Source organism: Dipodomys spectabilis, unplaced genomic scaffold (assembly GCF_019054845.1).
Source record: "Dipodomys spectabilis isolate Male_0828 unplaced genomic scaffold, ASM1905484v1 ptg000081l, whole genome shotgun sequence".
In the NCBI taxonomy this organism is placed as follows: domain Eukaryota; kingdom Metazoa; phylum Chordata; class Mammalia; order Rodentia; family Heteromyidae; genus Dipodomys; species Dipodomys spectabilis.
This window is the reverse complement of record NW_024870758.1, coordinates 4,432,563-4,445,667: the sequence shown is the minus strand read 5'-3', so window position 1 is coordinate 4,445,667 and position 13,105 is coordinate 4,432,563. Positions and strand designations below refer to the sequence as shown.

The 13,105-nt window shown below is 36.3% G+C and overlaps 1 protein-coding gene across 1 annotated transcript in view; it reads right to left on the bottom strand.

Moving 5' to 3' along the window:
- The window catches only part of Hnmt (histamine N-methyltransferase), a 31,876-nt gene extending 19,074 nt beyond the window's left edge, over positions 1–12,802 (bottom strand). The window contains exons 1-2 of the mRNA XM_042683559.1: positions 12,552–12,802; positions 7,645–7,697 (exon numbers count right to left, since the gene is read on the bottom strand). Of these exons, the coding sequence (XP_042539493.1) occupies positions 7,645–7,697; positions 12,552–12,688 (190 nt within the window). The 5' untranslated portion in view covers positions 12,689–12,802. The remainder of the gene's footprint in view (positions 1–7,644; positions 7,698–12,551) is intronic.
- Positions 12,803–13,105: the final 303 nt, after the last annotated feature.

Here is a 13,105-nt window from a genome sequence, read left to right as displayed (position 1 = left end):
GCTCAAGTGGTAGATCACTTGCCTTGAGCTGAAGAGCTAAGGGACAGCGCCCAGGCCCAGAGTTCAGGCCCCACAACCGAAAAAAATAAACAAACAAACAAAACAAAACATGTAAGCTAGCATGAAAATGCACTGGGGCAGCAGGTGAGATTGCCACCACTTAGCTAAAGAAGAAGGAAAAAGAGCCAGGGAGTCCAGTCCCTATTGTTATCACTAATGTGTCATATTAGTTTTAATTAGGTATATTTTCCCATCTCCAGTTATAAAGTGTTATAGAAAACTAAACATAGAGAAATGTATAAAATAGAAAAGAAATTAATATCTCATTGCTAGAGAAAGCAAAAGTTCTCATTTAGATTTACTCCTTTCCTAAGGGTTTTCTTTGCCTTCTGTAGTCTGGGATCATTATGAATGTTTGTGAATAGATCTGCTTTTCTTACCTGGGAATTAAAACATTAATATTACATTGAAATGCATTGAAATGTGTTATTTGTAATGGCTATATCACACTGTATTGTGCAAAAATAGATTCATGAAATAATTGATTTAATGACTAACCTTATATATATAACTTAAAGTGCATATATAAAATGTGGTTTTATATGCATATACTTACATATGGATATGTATATATTATATACAAAGTTTATATTATGTATATAGATGTATAAAATCATATGCACAACAATGAGTTAATCAACAACTCTGTATACACAATGATGAGCCCAGAAAATGCCTAATGACACCTTAGATGTTTTAGTGTGGGTTTTTATATCTCATGCCATCCATACAATGGCAAAATCACTTAAGAACACGTCATGGAATGACATATGACTGTACTGCATGGGTGTATTTATATAACATGCATAAGTATATAGCATGCATTATATATATATATGCTTTTATATATATATTCCTGTGGAGCTAGGGGTATAACACAGTGGTAGAATATGATCTAAGCATGCATAAAGCCATGGGTTCTATTCTTAGCACCAAAAGGAAACAAAACAACAACATATAAAAGAACTAACTAGCCAGGCCCCAGTGGCTCACACCTGTAATCCTAGCTACTCAGGAGGCTGAGATCTGAGGATCACGGTTCAAAGCCAGCCCAGGCAAGAAAGCCTGTGAGACTCTTATCTCCAATAAACCAGTAGAAAACTGGAAGTGGTGCTATGGGTCAAGTGGTAGGGTGCTAACCTTGAGCTGAAGAGCTGAGGGACAGCGCCCAAGCCCAGAGTTCAAGTCCCATGACCTACAAAAAAAACAACTAACTATGGTGTTAAGAGAACTAACTGTGAAGTTAAATATATATAGTTTAAAATATTTTTTTATTGTGAGGAGCCTAAACATGAACCATACATATGGGGGCAAAAAGTTTTAACTTTATTTGGTTAACTCCAAGACCTAGGATTAATGTTCAGAATGAGACTCTTTGTCTGTGGTAATTCTCAAAAGAAAACAAGATTAAGGAGAGTTACAAGCTGCTCAGCAAGGGCACAGGCTCAGAGGCCCTCCCCCTAGGTGAACACAACCAATCCAGTACATGGGTGGGCAGTAAGTGGGTGGGCAGCAGAGGCACTGAAACCACCAGTGACTGTGGAGGGCCAGCAGGGGAGTGGCCATTGGCCAAGTATTTCAAGATTTTAAGCAAACAGCATGACAAAGCTAGTGTAAATTAAATGAGAAGCAGAACTATCCATGATAGCAAATGTCAAATTTCATTCAGGAAAATATCAATTATTTCCATAGCTTACATGAAAGACCACAGTGTAACAATAGGCTAGGGTTTAACGAGCAACCAATTCTTAGCCTAATAACCAGTTCTTAGCTTAACAATAATAGGCTTTTTAAATCTTCTCGGTGAACACAAACTTTTCTTGAGCATTTTTTGTATTTGGATTTAATACACAATCAATAGCTAACCAGATATTTGCCATCGTTTCTCTCAGTTCATTACTGTGAATAAAGTTTCAGGAGACCCTGAACAATGACCCTAATTTCTGTAACTTTCAAATCCTCAGTGTACATATTATCAGGCTCACCATACTAAAATGAAGACAATAGACACCCACAACAGAGCTGCATGTATGTTGTATTAAGTTGTGATGTTATAGTTAACAGGAAATATCAAATAGAAACCTAGTCACTAAGACATTATATCCCAAACTATATCCAAACAAAAACTGCCAAGACCCAAATGTGTCCTTCAGGAAAATTACACTAAGCATAAATCACAGACTTTCACCTTGATTTTAAACAATCAAAATGGACAATGAAAACTTTTCAAAAGCTAACAAAGAGTTTGGATCTAGAATATTTCTTTCTGTTTATAGTTCCTGTATTAGGCCACCCCTGCTTTCTTAATTCTAAGACTTACAATTGAGCTTGTTTGCTTTTCTAAAAATATATAGTCATTTAATCTGCAAATAATGATAGTTTTGTTTCCACTCTGCTCATTACCCCGTTTTCTGTTTCAAGCCTTATTAAATTAGCCAAAACAATTGTGTTTGCTCTACGTTTAATGACAATGACTCGAACATTGTTGCCTTGTGTTGCATTCTCTCAAATCTGTAATGGACTTGTTTTTAAACAATACTTTCACATTCCCTGAGAGTCTGAAATGCAATACAATGAGATACATTCTCTTACTAAAATTACAATATACAAATGCTTTTAAACTATGTAGTTGTATTCAAGGCCCCAAACTATAATGGTAATTGTCCTAATACACACACACACACACACACACACACACACACACACACACACACACACACATTACTTCATAGTTATGAAATATAGTTACTCATCTTAAATTATAAGTCATTAGAACATGGACTAAAAATTGCAAGGAGGCCCATTAAATTTCACTTCTCAATATAACTAAACATTGTGATGGCCATATTAGGTAGAAAGGCCTATTTCTTTCCTAAATGGTTGCTCATCAAACCATAGATTTTTGTTCAAGGCTAGTGCTCTACCACTTGAGCCACAGCACCACTTCTGGCTTTTTCTGAGGAGTTTATTGGAGATGAGTCTCACGTGGACTTTCCTGCCTGGGCTGGCTTAGAAACCAATCCTCAGATCTCAGCCTCCTGAGTAGCTAGGATTACAGGCATGAGCCACCAGCACCCAGCTCAAAAGTACTTTGAATGGCCCAAACACCCAAGAGGATCAGTGCCTGAATCCCTCTACATCACGCCTGAAAAGTATTTTTTCTAGTCCATGTTGATATTCATGAAATGACAAATGACTCTTCACTTCTCAAAACCTGTGGTTCTATTTCTAGATAATTTTGATCTTTAGCAAGTTCTTACAGTGAACTAAGAAATCACTCTCTCGGCCTTTTGGGAGCAAATATTTTACACTCTATTCCTATTCAAATAGCTTAAACTTCCATGTCACCTTACCATGGCATTTATGAAAGAAGACAAGAATTTCATAAGATTAGATTGTCAAATAATTGACCATTGCTGTTATAATTTTTGCATTTGCCTCATACAAGTGGTTAGACTGAACTAATGAGACCCCTGTTTTGTCCTGCCTTAATGGTGTTCAGGTTTTTGTAAAGTGAGGGTGTTGATAATCTATGATTTCTTTTCTACTCTTTAACCTCCATAGGAATGCTACGTGGGAAGACAAAAAACTCACTTGGTTTTAACAGATACCAGTAAAACCACCAAAAAGATCAAATAATACCTGTATTTCATATTGGAATAGCTAAGATGGGTTAAAAAATATCAACAAATATCTATAAAATAACATTATATATTGCACACCAATTGGATTGGTATTGAATAGGTTAATGAAAATGCAAATATAAACTCAGATAAGATGAGATTATTGCAATAACTTTAGTTTTAATTCATATAAAACTTTCTGACATTTGCACATAAGAACTGAACAACAAGACAGATAAAAGGATTCTTATGTAAGCAGAGCTGAGAGCAAGAACATAGTCCCATTACTGCCTTCCGGAATGTTTAGGCATGAAAATATGCACTGTAAATTAATAGCATTCTCCCTTACAAAAACGAATATGGGTTTCTTTTTTCCATGCACCATCTAGCATAAAGACAACACTCATTAAATGTTGAATAATAATGAAGCTCCACTGGAGAGTTTAATTTTAAGAAGTACCAAAAACCAGGTTCTAAAAGATTTAGAATACAATGCCTTTATTCTCAAAACCTAAAAACAATGGCTGCAGTTCGTGTGATATAAACACATGGAGACCCAGGAACAGAAATTCTGATTCTAATTGTGTGTGTGTGTGTGTGTGTGTGTGTGTGTGTGTGTCTGTTTAAACACACAAACTCATGTACATGTACCAACAACTTCCAGTCTAAGTTCTGCAAAAAATTACATGGTCTATATTTCTATTCATGATTTGTTTTCCTCCGGATTTCTTTTTTGGGGGGGGGGGGGCAGGGGGGAGAAATCCGGTCATGGGGCCTGAATTCTGGGCCTGAGAGCTGTCCCTCAGCTCTTCAGCCACTCAGCTCTTCAGCTCAAGGCTAGCGCTCTACCACTTGAGCCACAGCACCACGTCCAGCTTTTTTCTTTTTGCTTATGTGGTGCTGAGGAATCGAACCCAGTGCATGCAAGGGAAGCACTCTACCACTGAGCTACCTTCCCAGCCCCTCCTCCTGATTTCTTTTGGGGCCTCATGCAGTATTTATTTTGCACATGTCCCTAACAATTGAGCATACCATTTGTGGATAGCAGTGCTGCTCACCAGTTGTGTTTTATTGACAAGAAAAGTGAAGTTAAGACCTCCCCAGGAGTTGGTCACCCATATCCTTTCTTTGGATCTGTTTGGGGCCATGATTGCTTAGTGATTGAACTCAAGTGCCAAGTCCCTTTTACAAAAACCTTACATTTTTTTCATAAGCTACAGAAGTCTCTCTATATAAATAACACCCTCTAATGAAGAAAAAAGCACACATGTGACCTTCATGCTTATGTTTCTTAAAAGAAAATCAACTAAGGACTCCAAAGAACATAAGCACTCAGTACTATAAAAGCAGTAATTTCATTTATGGAAGCATTTAGTTTATTTGTTTCTCAATTGTGCTGGGAGTAGAGGCCACACCATTATGAATGTAGAGAGAAGATTTGCCCCCAAAGACATGCAGAACATCATTTGTAGTTGTCTAGGAAACTAATTATGGAATATTTTTGTCAATAAAATTGTCTTGTAAGCTAAGACTTCAATGGGACCCTATGAGACATAACAGGGGAACAAAGCATAAAGTACGGGACAAGGATCAGGCCCTCACTTGCCACGGATTAGAGGTTAGTGACTGCTTTGTAAGGACACTCAAGCTGAAGATTATGTAATACATTTCACTATAGATAGAAAAGCATGTGGGGCAATCACTTCTCCAAGGCAAGGATAGGCAGTTCCTCTGGGCATGGTATTCTCTACTGGGCAATGAAAGGGTTTTAGCTAAGCATTTCCCAACAGGTAATCTAAGCACTCAAGATAACCAAAGTGGAATATTCTCTCCCCTCAGAATGATGCTGTTTCATAACAGAACACTTAGACTGACTGATTTTAAATTCATTGCTTTGACTTCATATAGGTTACTTTGGAAGTGAAAAGTGGGTACTCATAACTTGAATTTGTCTTAGCATTTTTCAAATTGTTTTCAGTGATTTTTTAAAATGAAGAATCACTTTCAGGGTGTCCATATTCTCCCCCAGGCAAAGACTATTACTAATAAAATGCTCAGTTCCACCACAATACTAAGTGTTACTCCCTTTATTTTGGTAAGTTCTCTATTTTAGCTTTTAGGTGTACCTTGATGTGAAAAAAAATCAGTGTGCAAGCCAAACATTCTTTTCTTGAGATAGCTCATAAGCATCTGGATAAATTTGCATTAGAAATTCAATTAACTTTATATTAGGAGGTCAATTAACTGGGCCATGATAGGGATTGTTTTTTAATTACTTTTCTTTGTAAGGCTTCTTTTCTTGTCCAAGCATGAGTGACACTATCAAATCATAGTCTCATTGCCCGTTGGCTACTTGAGACCCATATGCAAAAATTGGAAATGACTATCTTGGTTAAGTGAATTAATAAGACGCTCTTTGGGTAGTTCATCACTATTATAATCCTGTGGGCTTATAGTATCAGTAAGCAATAATGGAGTGTTTTAGCTTAAACACTCTCTATAGTATTATTCGTGACAGTATCCTTCTTTATTTGTTCTCTCTAGTTTCTATTTTCTTGGTGAAAGATGATAATAAAATGAAATGATTTTAAGGATTAGTTCTTATTACATTATATCACAGTGTATTTTATGAAAAATGAACAAATAATGACATCATAAACTAGCTATCCAATTTCACCAGAGGGCTCTTCATTTGCTTTGTGTTAATATGGGCCACAATTCAACTCATTCATGTGGCACTGAAACACTTGTACTTAACAGACTAAAGGAATTACAACTTAGCACTAAGTCACAATTGGCAGTGTACTCTCCAAGTGGTGACCATAATTAAGCCAGCAGGTAGACAAAAAACAAACAAGAAAAAGAAAACAAACAAAAAGAGGACCCAGAAACAAAAGCCTGAATAGATAACATTTACCTGTCTTGTAAAACAATATTTTAACTGAAACATACAGATGAAAATAAATTTAAAGGAAATACCAATTCTTGAAATAGAACTTTGTGTTTGATTTTTGCAGAAAGGAATAGCCTTTCCCTTATAGAATAATCACATGATATTCTCATTATAATCCTGTGAGATAAGACTCAATGCTCCTATTTCACTGATGAGCAAATTGCAGTTTTTGTCTCAGCCAAGGCTATATGTGCAATTTCATTAAAGTATTAACTCTAAGTACAATAATACAAAGGAGGGTAGTGTAAATGTTTTGAATGGTTAGAACACAGTTCCAGAACTCAAATAGAGAAAGGGAGGTTGAGGCCAATGTAACTCAAACTGGGTTCACAATTAGGTAAATTAATTATGTCATTCAGCAAACTTTTACCCCAAAGTGAGTCTTTCTCAATGAAGTGTATATGTAGCAACTGCATTCTGGTGAATATTTCAAATCCACTCATGGACCAATAACAGTCAACAAATAAATAACCAGTCTATAGGCCTTGCTTTAAATGGCACAAATTTAAAGACCTTATGAAATTTTCCTTTTCTATAAATATTTAAATTATTGTTGATAAAGATAAGCTTTAATATTATCTTGTTTTTCTATTCATAAAAAGAATAAAGTGGGGCTGGGAAGAGGCTCAGTGGTAGAGTGCCTGCCTTGCATGCATGAGGCCCTGGGTTCGATTCCTCAGCACCACATAAGCAGAAAAAGCCAGTAGTGCTGTGGCTCAAGTGGTAGAGCAGGAGCCTTGAGCTGAAGAGCTAAGGGACAGCATCCAGGCCTAGAGTTCAAGCCCATGACCCGCAAAAAGAAGGAATAAAGAAGCCATATCTTAAAGTATACTACAAATAAATATGAAAATTAATATCCTAAACCCTGTAAATCCTTGGGGGCATCAATTTTAATTATAATGATCTATTCCAAAAACTAAAGAAATCAGCAAGCAAAAGAATAATTAACATAGCCATGAAATAGCATATTTTCAGTGAAATATATATTATTGGGTATATTATACATACCTGCACCTCCGCCTATGCTCAGAATCTTAATTTCTGACTTTGAGTCTCCAATACTGAAAAAAGAAAATCAGACGATATAAGAAAAAAAATGTTAGGTGTTTTTCAAAATCTGATTATCAAATCTATTTAAAAAGAACAGTACTAAAACTCTAATGAAGTGAAACGAGGCCAATAAAATTCTCCAGTCATTTCAGTGATTATATGACTGTCTTTAGGATATCCTTAAAGTATAGATTCCATTCTTAACTGTATTTACTTGGGAGACTTAGAAACAGTCCCATGAACAGCTCATAATTAGGAAATCATGTTTGTTTAGAGATTGTTTGGAGACTACAGACAGAAAATGTGGGCATTTGAGTGTGGTGGTATGAAATGCCATTCATTATAAATGGCGATAGGTCAATAATGACTTTACTTGCTATATATTTATTCTAGCCATTGAGTTCCACAAGTGAATAACATACTACTTCCTCTCCATTTAAAATGTGAATTCATAGAACCCTGAATTTGTTTTAGTAATAGAATCAGAATGGATACATAGGCTGAGAAGTAAGTAATAGGGCTTGTTTATAGCTAGGTGTGAAGGGGTCAGGAAAGTGTCCACATGCACAATGATGACTGTGGGTTCAGCTTGGATACCTCGGCAAGAGGTGGTTCCAGAAACTTGATTATATAGTGTGATAAGCAAGGTTTCATTTTATCTGGTTTTTAAAAATGTGAACTCTGCAGAAATTTGTATGTGTAAAATTTCAGCTGGGTTTAAGAGAGAGCAGGGTCAATTACACATTCTAGGGAACTATCATCATAAGGCAGTGGTCAAAAACAGGAGAGTGTACTCCATCATCCAATGATATTGCCACATAAAAGAGTAGTGGGAAGGTGAAACAACACCACATTTTAGGTCACTGAACTTCAAGGACCACACAAAAGAGACAGAAAAAAATGATAAAGTTTGGAGAGGCACTGGGCAATGAGAAGCAGGGATAAGCAACTGTAGTATTCAAGAAAGCAGAGTACACTACTAAACAAATGGGGAAAAAAACTCCACTGAAGTTGGAAGAATAAATATATTCATTAAAAACAGTTTGAAAAGAAAGATTCAGACCAATATATGAAAGAAGGATTAAAAATGACCTTGATAAGAGGGGGGAGAACTAGAGACTGTTGGAAAAAGATGAAAGTGAGAAGGGAATAGATGACAAGTGGAAGGGAAATGGGAACTGGAGAAACAGTGTCTGTGTGTTTGGACTGTGAGGTTGTTGCTGAAATTAAAGATCTTGCACAGAGTACCAGGATGAAGACAAAAGTTGAAGCCTGGTTTTGAGGAAACTGGGAAGGCTAGAGTCAAAGATACCAATGAAAAACCTGTACCCCTTGCCAATGTTCTAAATTATATTCCGATTCATAATCATAAACTTTAGTACATCATCATCTTCTATCTATACCACTTATTCATTTGTAAAAATGGTCCTGTAGCTAGTGTAGGAAGGCTACAATGCAGAACACAAATTGGGGTGTGTGTGTGTCTGAGTGTATGTGAGTATAGAAGGTACATTCAGACAGCACAGGAATATTTTGTAATAGATAAGAGTAGTATAATGGTGAAAAGTATACTATACAAAGGAATATTTTTAATATAGTAACAAAAATATCAATAGTCAGCTGACAGATAACATAGAACACTGAAAATATATTTTAAAATAGAGAAGCAATCTAAGAGGTCTTATGGTTGATGAAGACAATTTAAAAAAAAGAAAATTGTGGAGAAGGATGATCAGATAATTTTGAAGTTTCTCTGGAGAATCTGAATCTTAACTGAGCAGCCTAAGGAGTATGAGCAAAAAAGTGGGTGAAAAAGATCTACTGTACAACTCAGAATAGTATAGTATTAAGATAAAGAGGAAATCCTAAAAAAAATTCAAAGTAAGGTCAACAAAACCAACCAAAAGGTTTTATTTATATAAAAATAGCTCTTTTGAATAAACACTAGATTCATTAGATAGTAGCTAAATGACAATTTAAAAATATCATTAAATTTGTGATATAAAATCATTTTCAGTACAGAATTTTATACCTAGTTAAACTGTCTAATAAATAAAGGCATTTTTTTTAAAACACAAAGCCTCAAATAGTTTGCCTTGTGTTTACCCTAAGCCCATATACTATTACCTCAAAAAAATGGTAGGCTGAAGAAATGAAGAAAAATAAAACACCCAACATCAAGAAAATATATGAAAGAGAAATAAGAATTTCAAAGTAAATGAAAAAAAAACCTCATTAATAGCTGTGAGGCCAACTAAAAGCAATTTTTTTCAACAGAGCACTCCAGAATTTTTATTTTACATTTTCCAGTCATGAGGCTTGAATTCTTGGGCTGGACCTCAGCTCTTCAGCTCAAGGCTAGCACTTTACCACTTGAGCCATAGTTCTACTTCCAGTTTTCTGGTAGTTAATTAGAGAGAAGAGCCTCACAGACTTTCTTGCCTGGGCTGGCTTTGAACCATGATCCTCAGATCTCAGTCTTCTGAGTAGCTAGGATTATAGGCATGAGCCACCAGCACCTGGCCAGAAAAATGTTTTCACAGTAAAAAACTATATAGGTCACTTACATATTTGAGAGGAGATTAGTACAAAAGGAAATATATGTGATATATTGACAAGAGATTAGTACAAAAGGCAACAAAGTAAGTATAGATATTACTAAGTTCTGAATTATATGTACTAGGAAAACTGGGCACACACCAGTATTTTAATCAAAGTTTTTGGCACAAATAATGCAATTGATAGATGAGAAAGATCTGTTTTACTTAGTTAATTTAATAAGCAGGTTATTTAGAATTATGAAAGGAAATAACATAAGAAATATTTTTGAAGGTTGAAAATGATTGTTTCTGGATAGTGAAAGTCAGAGCTAGAAAAGAAGGGACACTATTCGTTGTAGTTATTGTTGTTATTTTTTAGAACCATTGTTTGTTTGTTTGTTTCAAATATGAAAACATCTTCAGCCAGGCTCATGCATATAACCCTAGCTATGCACGAAGCAGATATCTGAGGATTGGGGGTGGAAGCCAGTCCTAGCAGAAAAGTCTGGGAGGCCCTTATCTTCACTAACTATTAAAAAAAATAATAAAGCCAGAAGTGGAACTGTGGATCAAGTGGTAGAGTGCCAACCTTGAGCAACAGAAGTTCAAAGACAGCACCCAATCCCCAGAACCAACCAGCAGCAAACAACAACAACAACAACAAAAAAATGACAACAAAATGAAAACCATCTTCCTTTAATAAAAATATTAAGTGGCAACCATTCCCAAATAACAGTGAGGTCCACACACAATTAGCACAGCAAACCACTCCCTCAGCAAAACCTGCCCTTGTAGGTACAATGATATTCTGAACCACTTTTTAGCATCTCATACACATGAACACCTTCAACCAAAAAACAGAGGACTTTTAGCTAAACCTAATTTTAAACATTATTTTCAGGAAATAACCCCACACTCCCTTCTTAAAGGTTGACAATTTGATTCAAGTATTTCTATTACCATTATAATGCAAATTTAGTTATAACTTGGAAAATCAATCCATCACGAATTTTACATTCCAGTTAAACTAGATATGCTTAAACTGGGAAGAGGGCATCCATGATTCCCTATGTTACATCCATCCATGATGTCTCTTTAGACTCAGCCTTATGGCTGAGGAAAACTAGGGACTTCGATAAGCTATAGAAATAAACAAATTCTCTTACACTTGGAAAAGAATAGGGAATTAATTTGTTACCTTTAAGTTTAGAAGTAAGTAAGTGACACAATGAGGTAAGCTATAGTTTCTAGATCTGGGTTTGATTTTTTTTCTTATAGCCAGCCTAATGCATGTTAATTGTTCATATATTACATAATACTCTGGGGTTCTTTTCAGAAACTAATATTTTCAAAACAAGCTGTGTAAATTTTTTAAATTTAATTTTTTAATTAAATTAAGGAAGACTGTATGCAGCCAGCAGTGTTTATTTATTCTGGCTTGGGAAAACATTCCACGCCTACCAAAGAGAAATTTAGCAAAAGATAAAATATCAAGTTTCTCCTCCCCCTCTCTATTAGATGGAATGCACAGTCATTCATTTCTTCCCAGTTTCCATCATTATTTCCTGAAGCAGAGGGAGTTACAGCAATTCATCTCCAGTTAGGTGATTTGATTATCTTTAGCATGTGGAATCTGTTATTCTCATAATGCTTATCAGCTCAGGCACAAATTGAACACATTAATCACAGAAGAAGAAAAAAAAAGGGAGTCTCCTGAGCAGGCTAGAAACAGTGAGTTTCACTGATAATGGAGAAACTCTATTTTTTTAGGTGCCACGTTGCTAATATAAAGTTGGAAGAAAAAAAATCTCATTCTTTCGGAGAATGATAGCTATAATCAGAGATAAATAAAAATGAATTGAAACAGATACTACGAGAACCTAGAAACATCCACTCAATCCTTAGAAGCAGATAGCATACGGCAATTATTTACATTTTCTTCACATGAAATGAACACTCCACTCCATTGGAGGCTTTTTCTTTAATGTCATATTTGGAGAAGGGTAGAACAGTCTGGAGTTGAAAGCTTTGTATTTTATCTTTCTCCCCCCCCAAAGGAACATGGAATTGGGCCTGCAAATGGTTAATAGTTATCTCTGTGCAGCTGGAAAAGCAGCCCAAGTCAGAGCTCTGGATGTTTAAAGGGAAAGTGTGACCCAGAGCTGCAGGAGGCCTCCGGGGAGAGCGGGAGGTGGGGCTGGTGCAAGCTGCTGTCAGTAACTTGCCCTTATCCCTGCGCCCAGCCCCTCACCCACCCCCAGCGCTGGGCTCGACCTATCCATCACCCAGGCTTGTCCCTTTGACAAAAACGGCCCTCTTTGTTACCTTGCTATTATGCCGGGCAGCTTCTTGTCCAAGAATTCCTGCATGCACTGGTGTTCCGTGGAGCTTCGGAGAAACCTCCGAAAAGATTCAACATATCTGCTGTGGTCAGAGAACAAGCTCCTCATGGAAGATGCCATATTGAGTTTTCTAAGGAACCCTGGGAAGGAAGCAACGTTTAACTTCCTCTCCTTCTCTTCCCAGTTCCCCTTTTTTTTCCCCACCCCCACCAGTTTCTGTCCAAAAAAAAAAAAGCCAAAAAGAGGCTGAGGACGCTTTAATTTTGAGCATGCTCCCAGAGCTGGGCAAAGAACAAAGTCGGTGTTTGCACAGGACTTTTTGCTTATAATTTAACCTATATGCAGATGTTTTGGCTTGGTTATGTTTGAAATAATTTATGAGAAACAGAGGTCATAAAGCAACCCAGGGAATCCAAGGATAAAACTTGCTTTAAAAAACTCTTGAGGTTGGGAAAGCCAAGAAAGCAGATTGCATGCAAATTACTTCCTGTTTTGTCAGCCTTGGCAACAAGTAAGTTCCAAGTGGAAAAGTGTTCT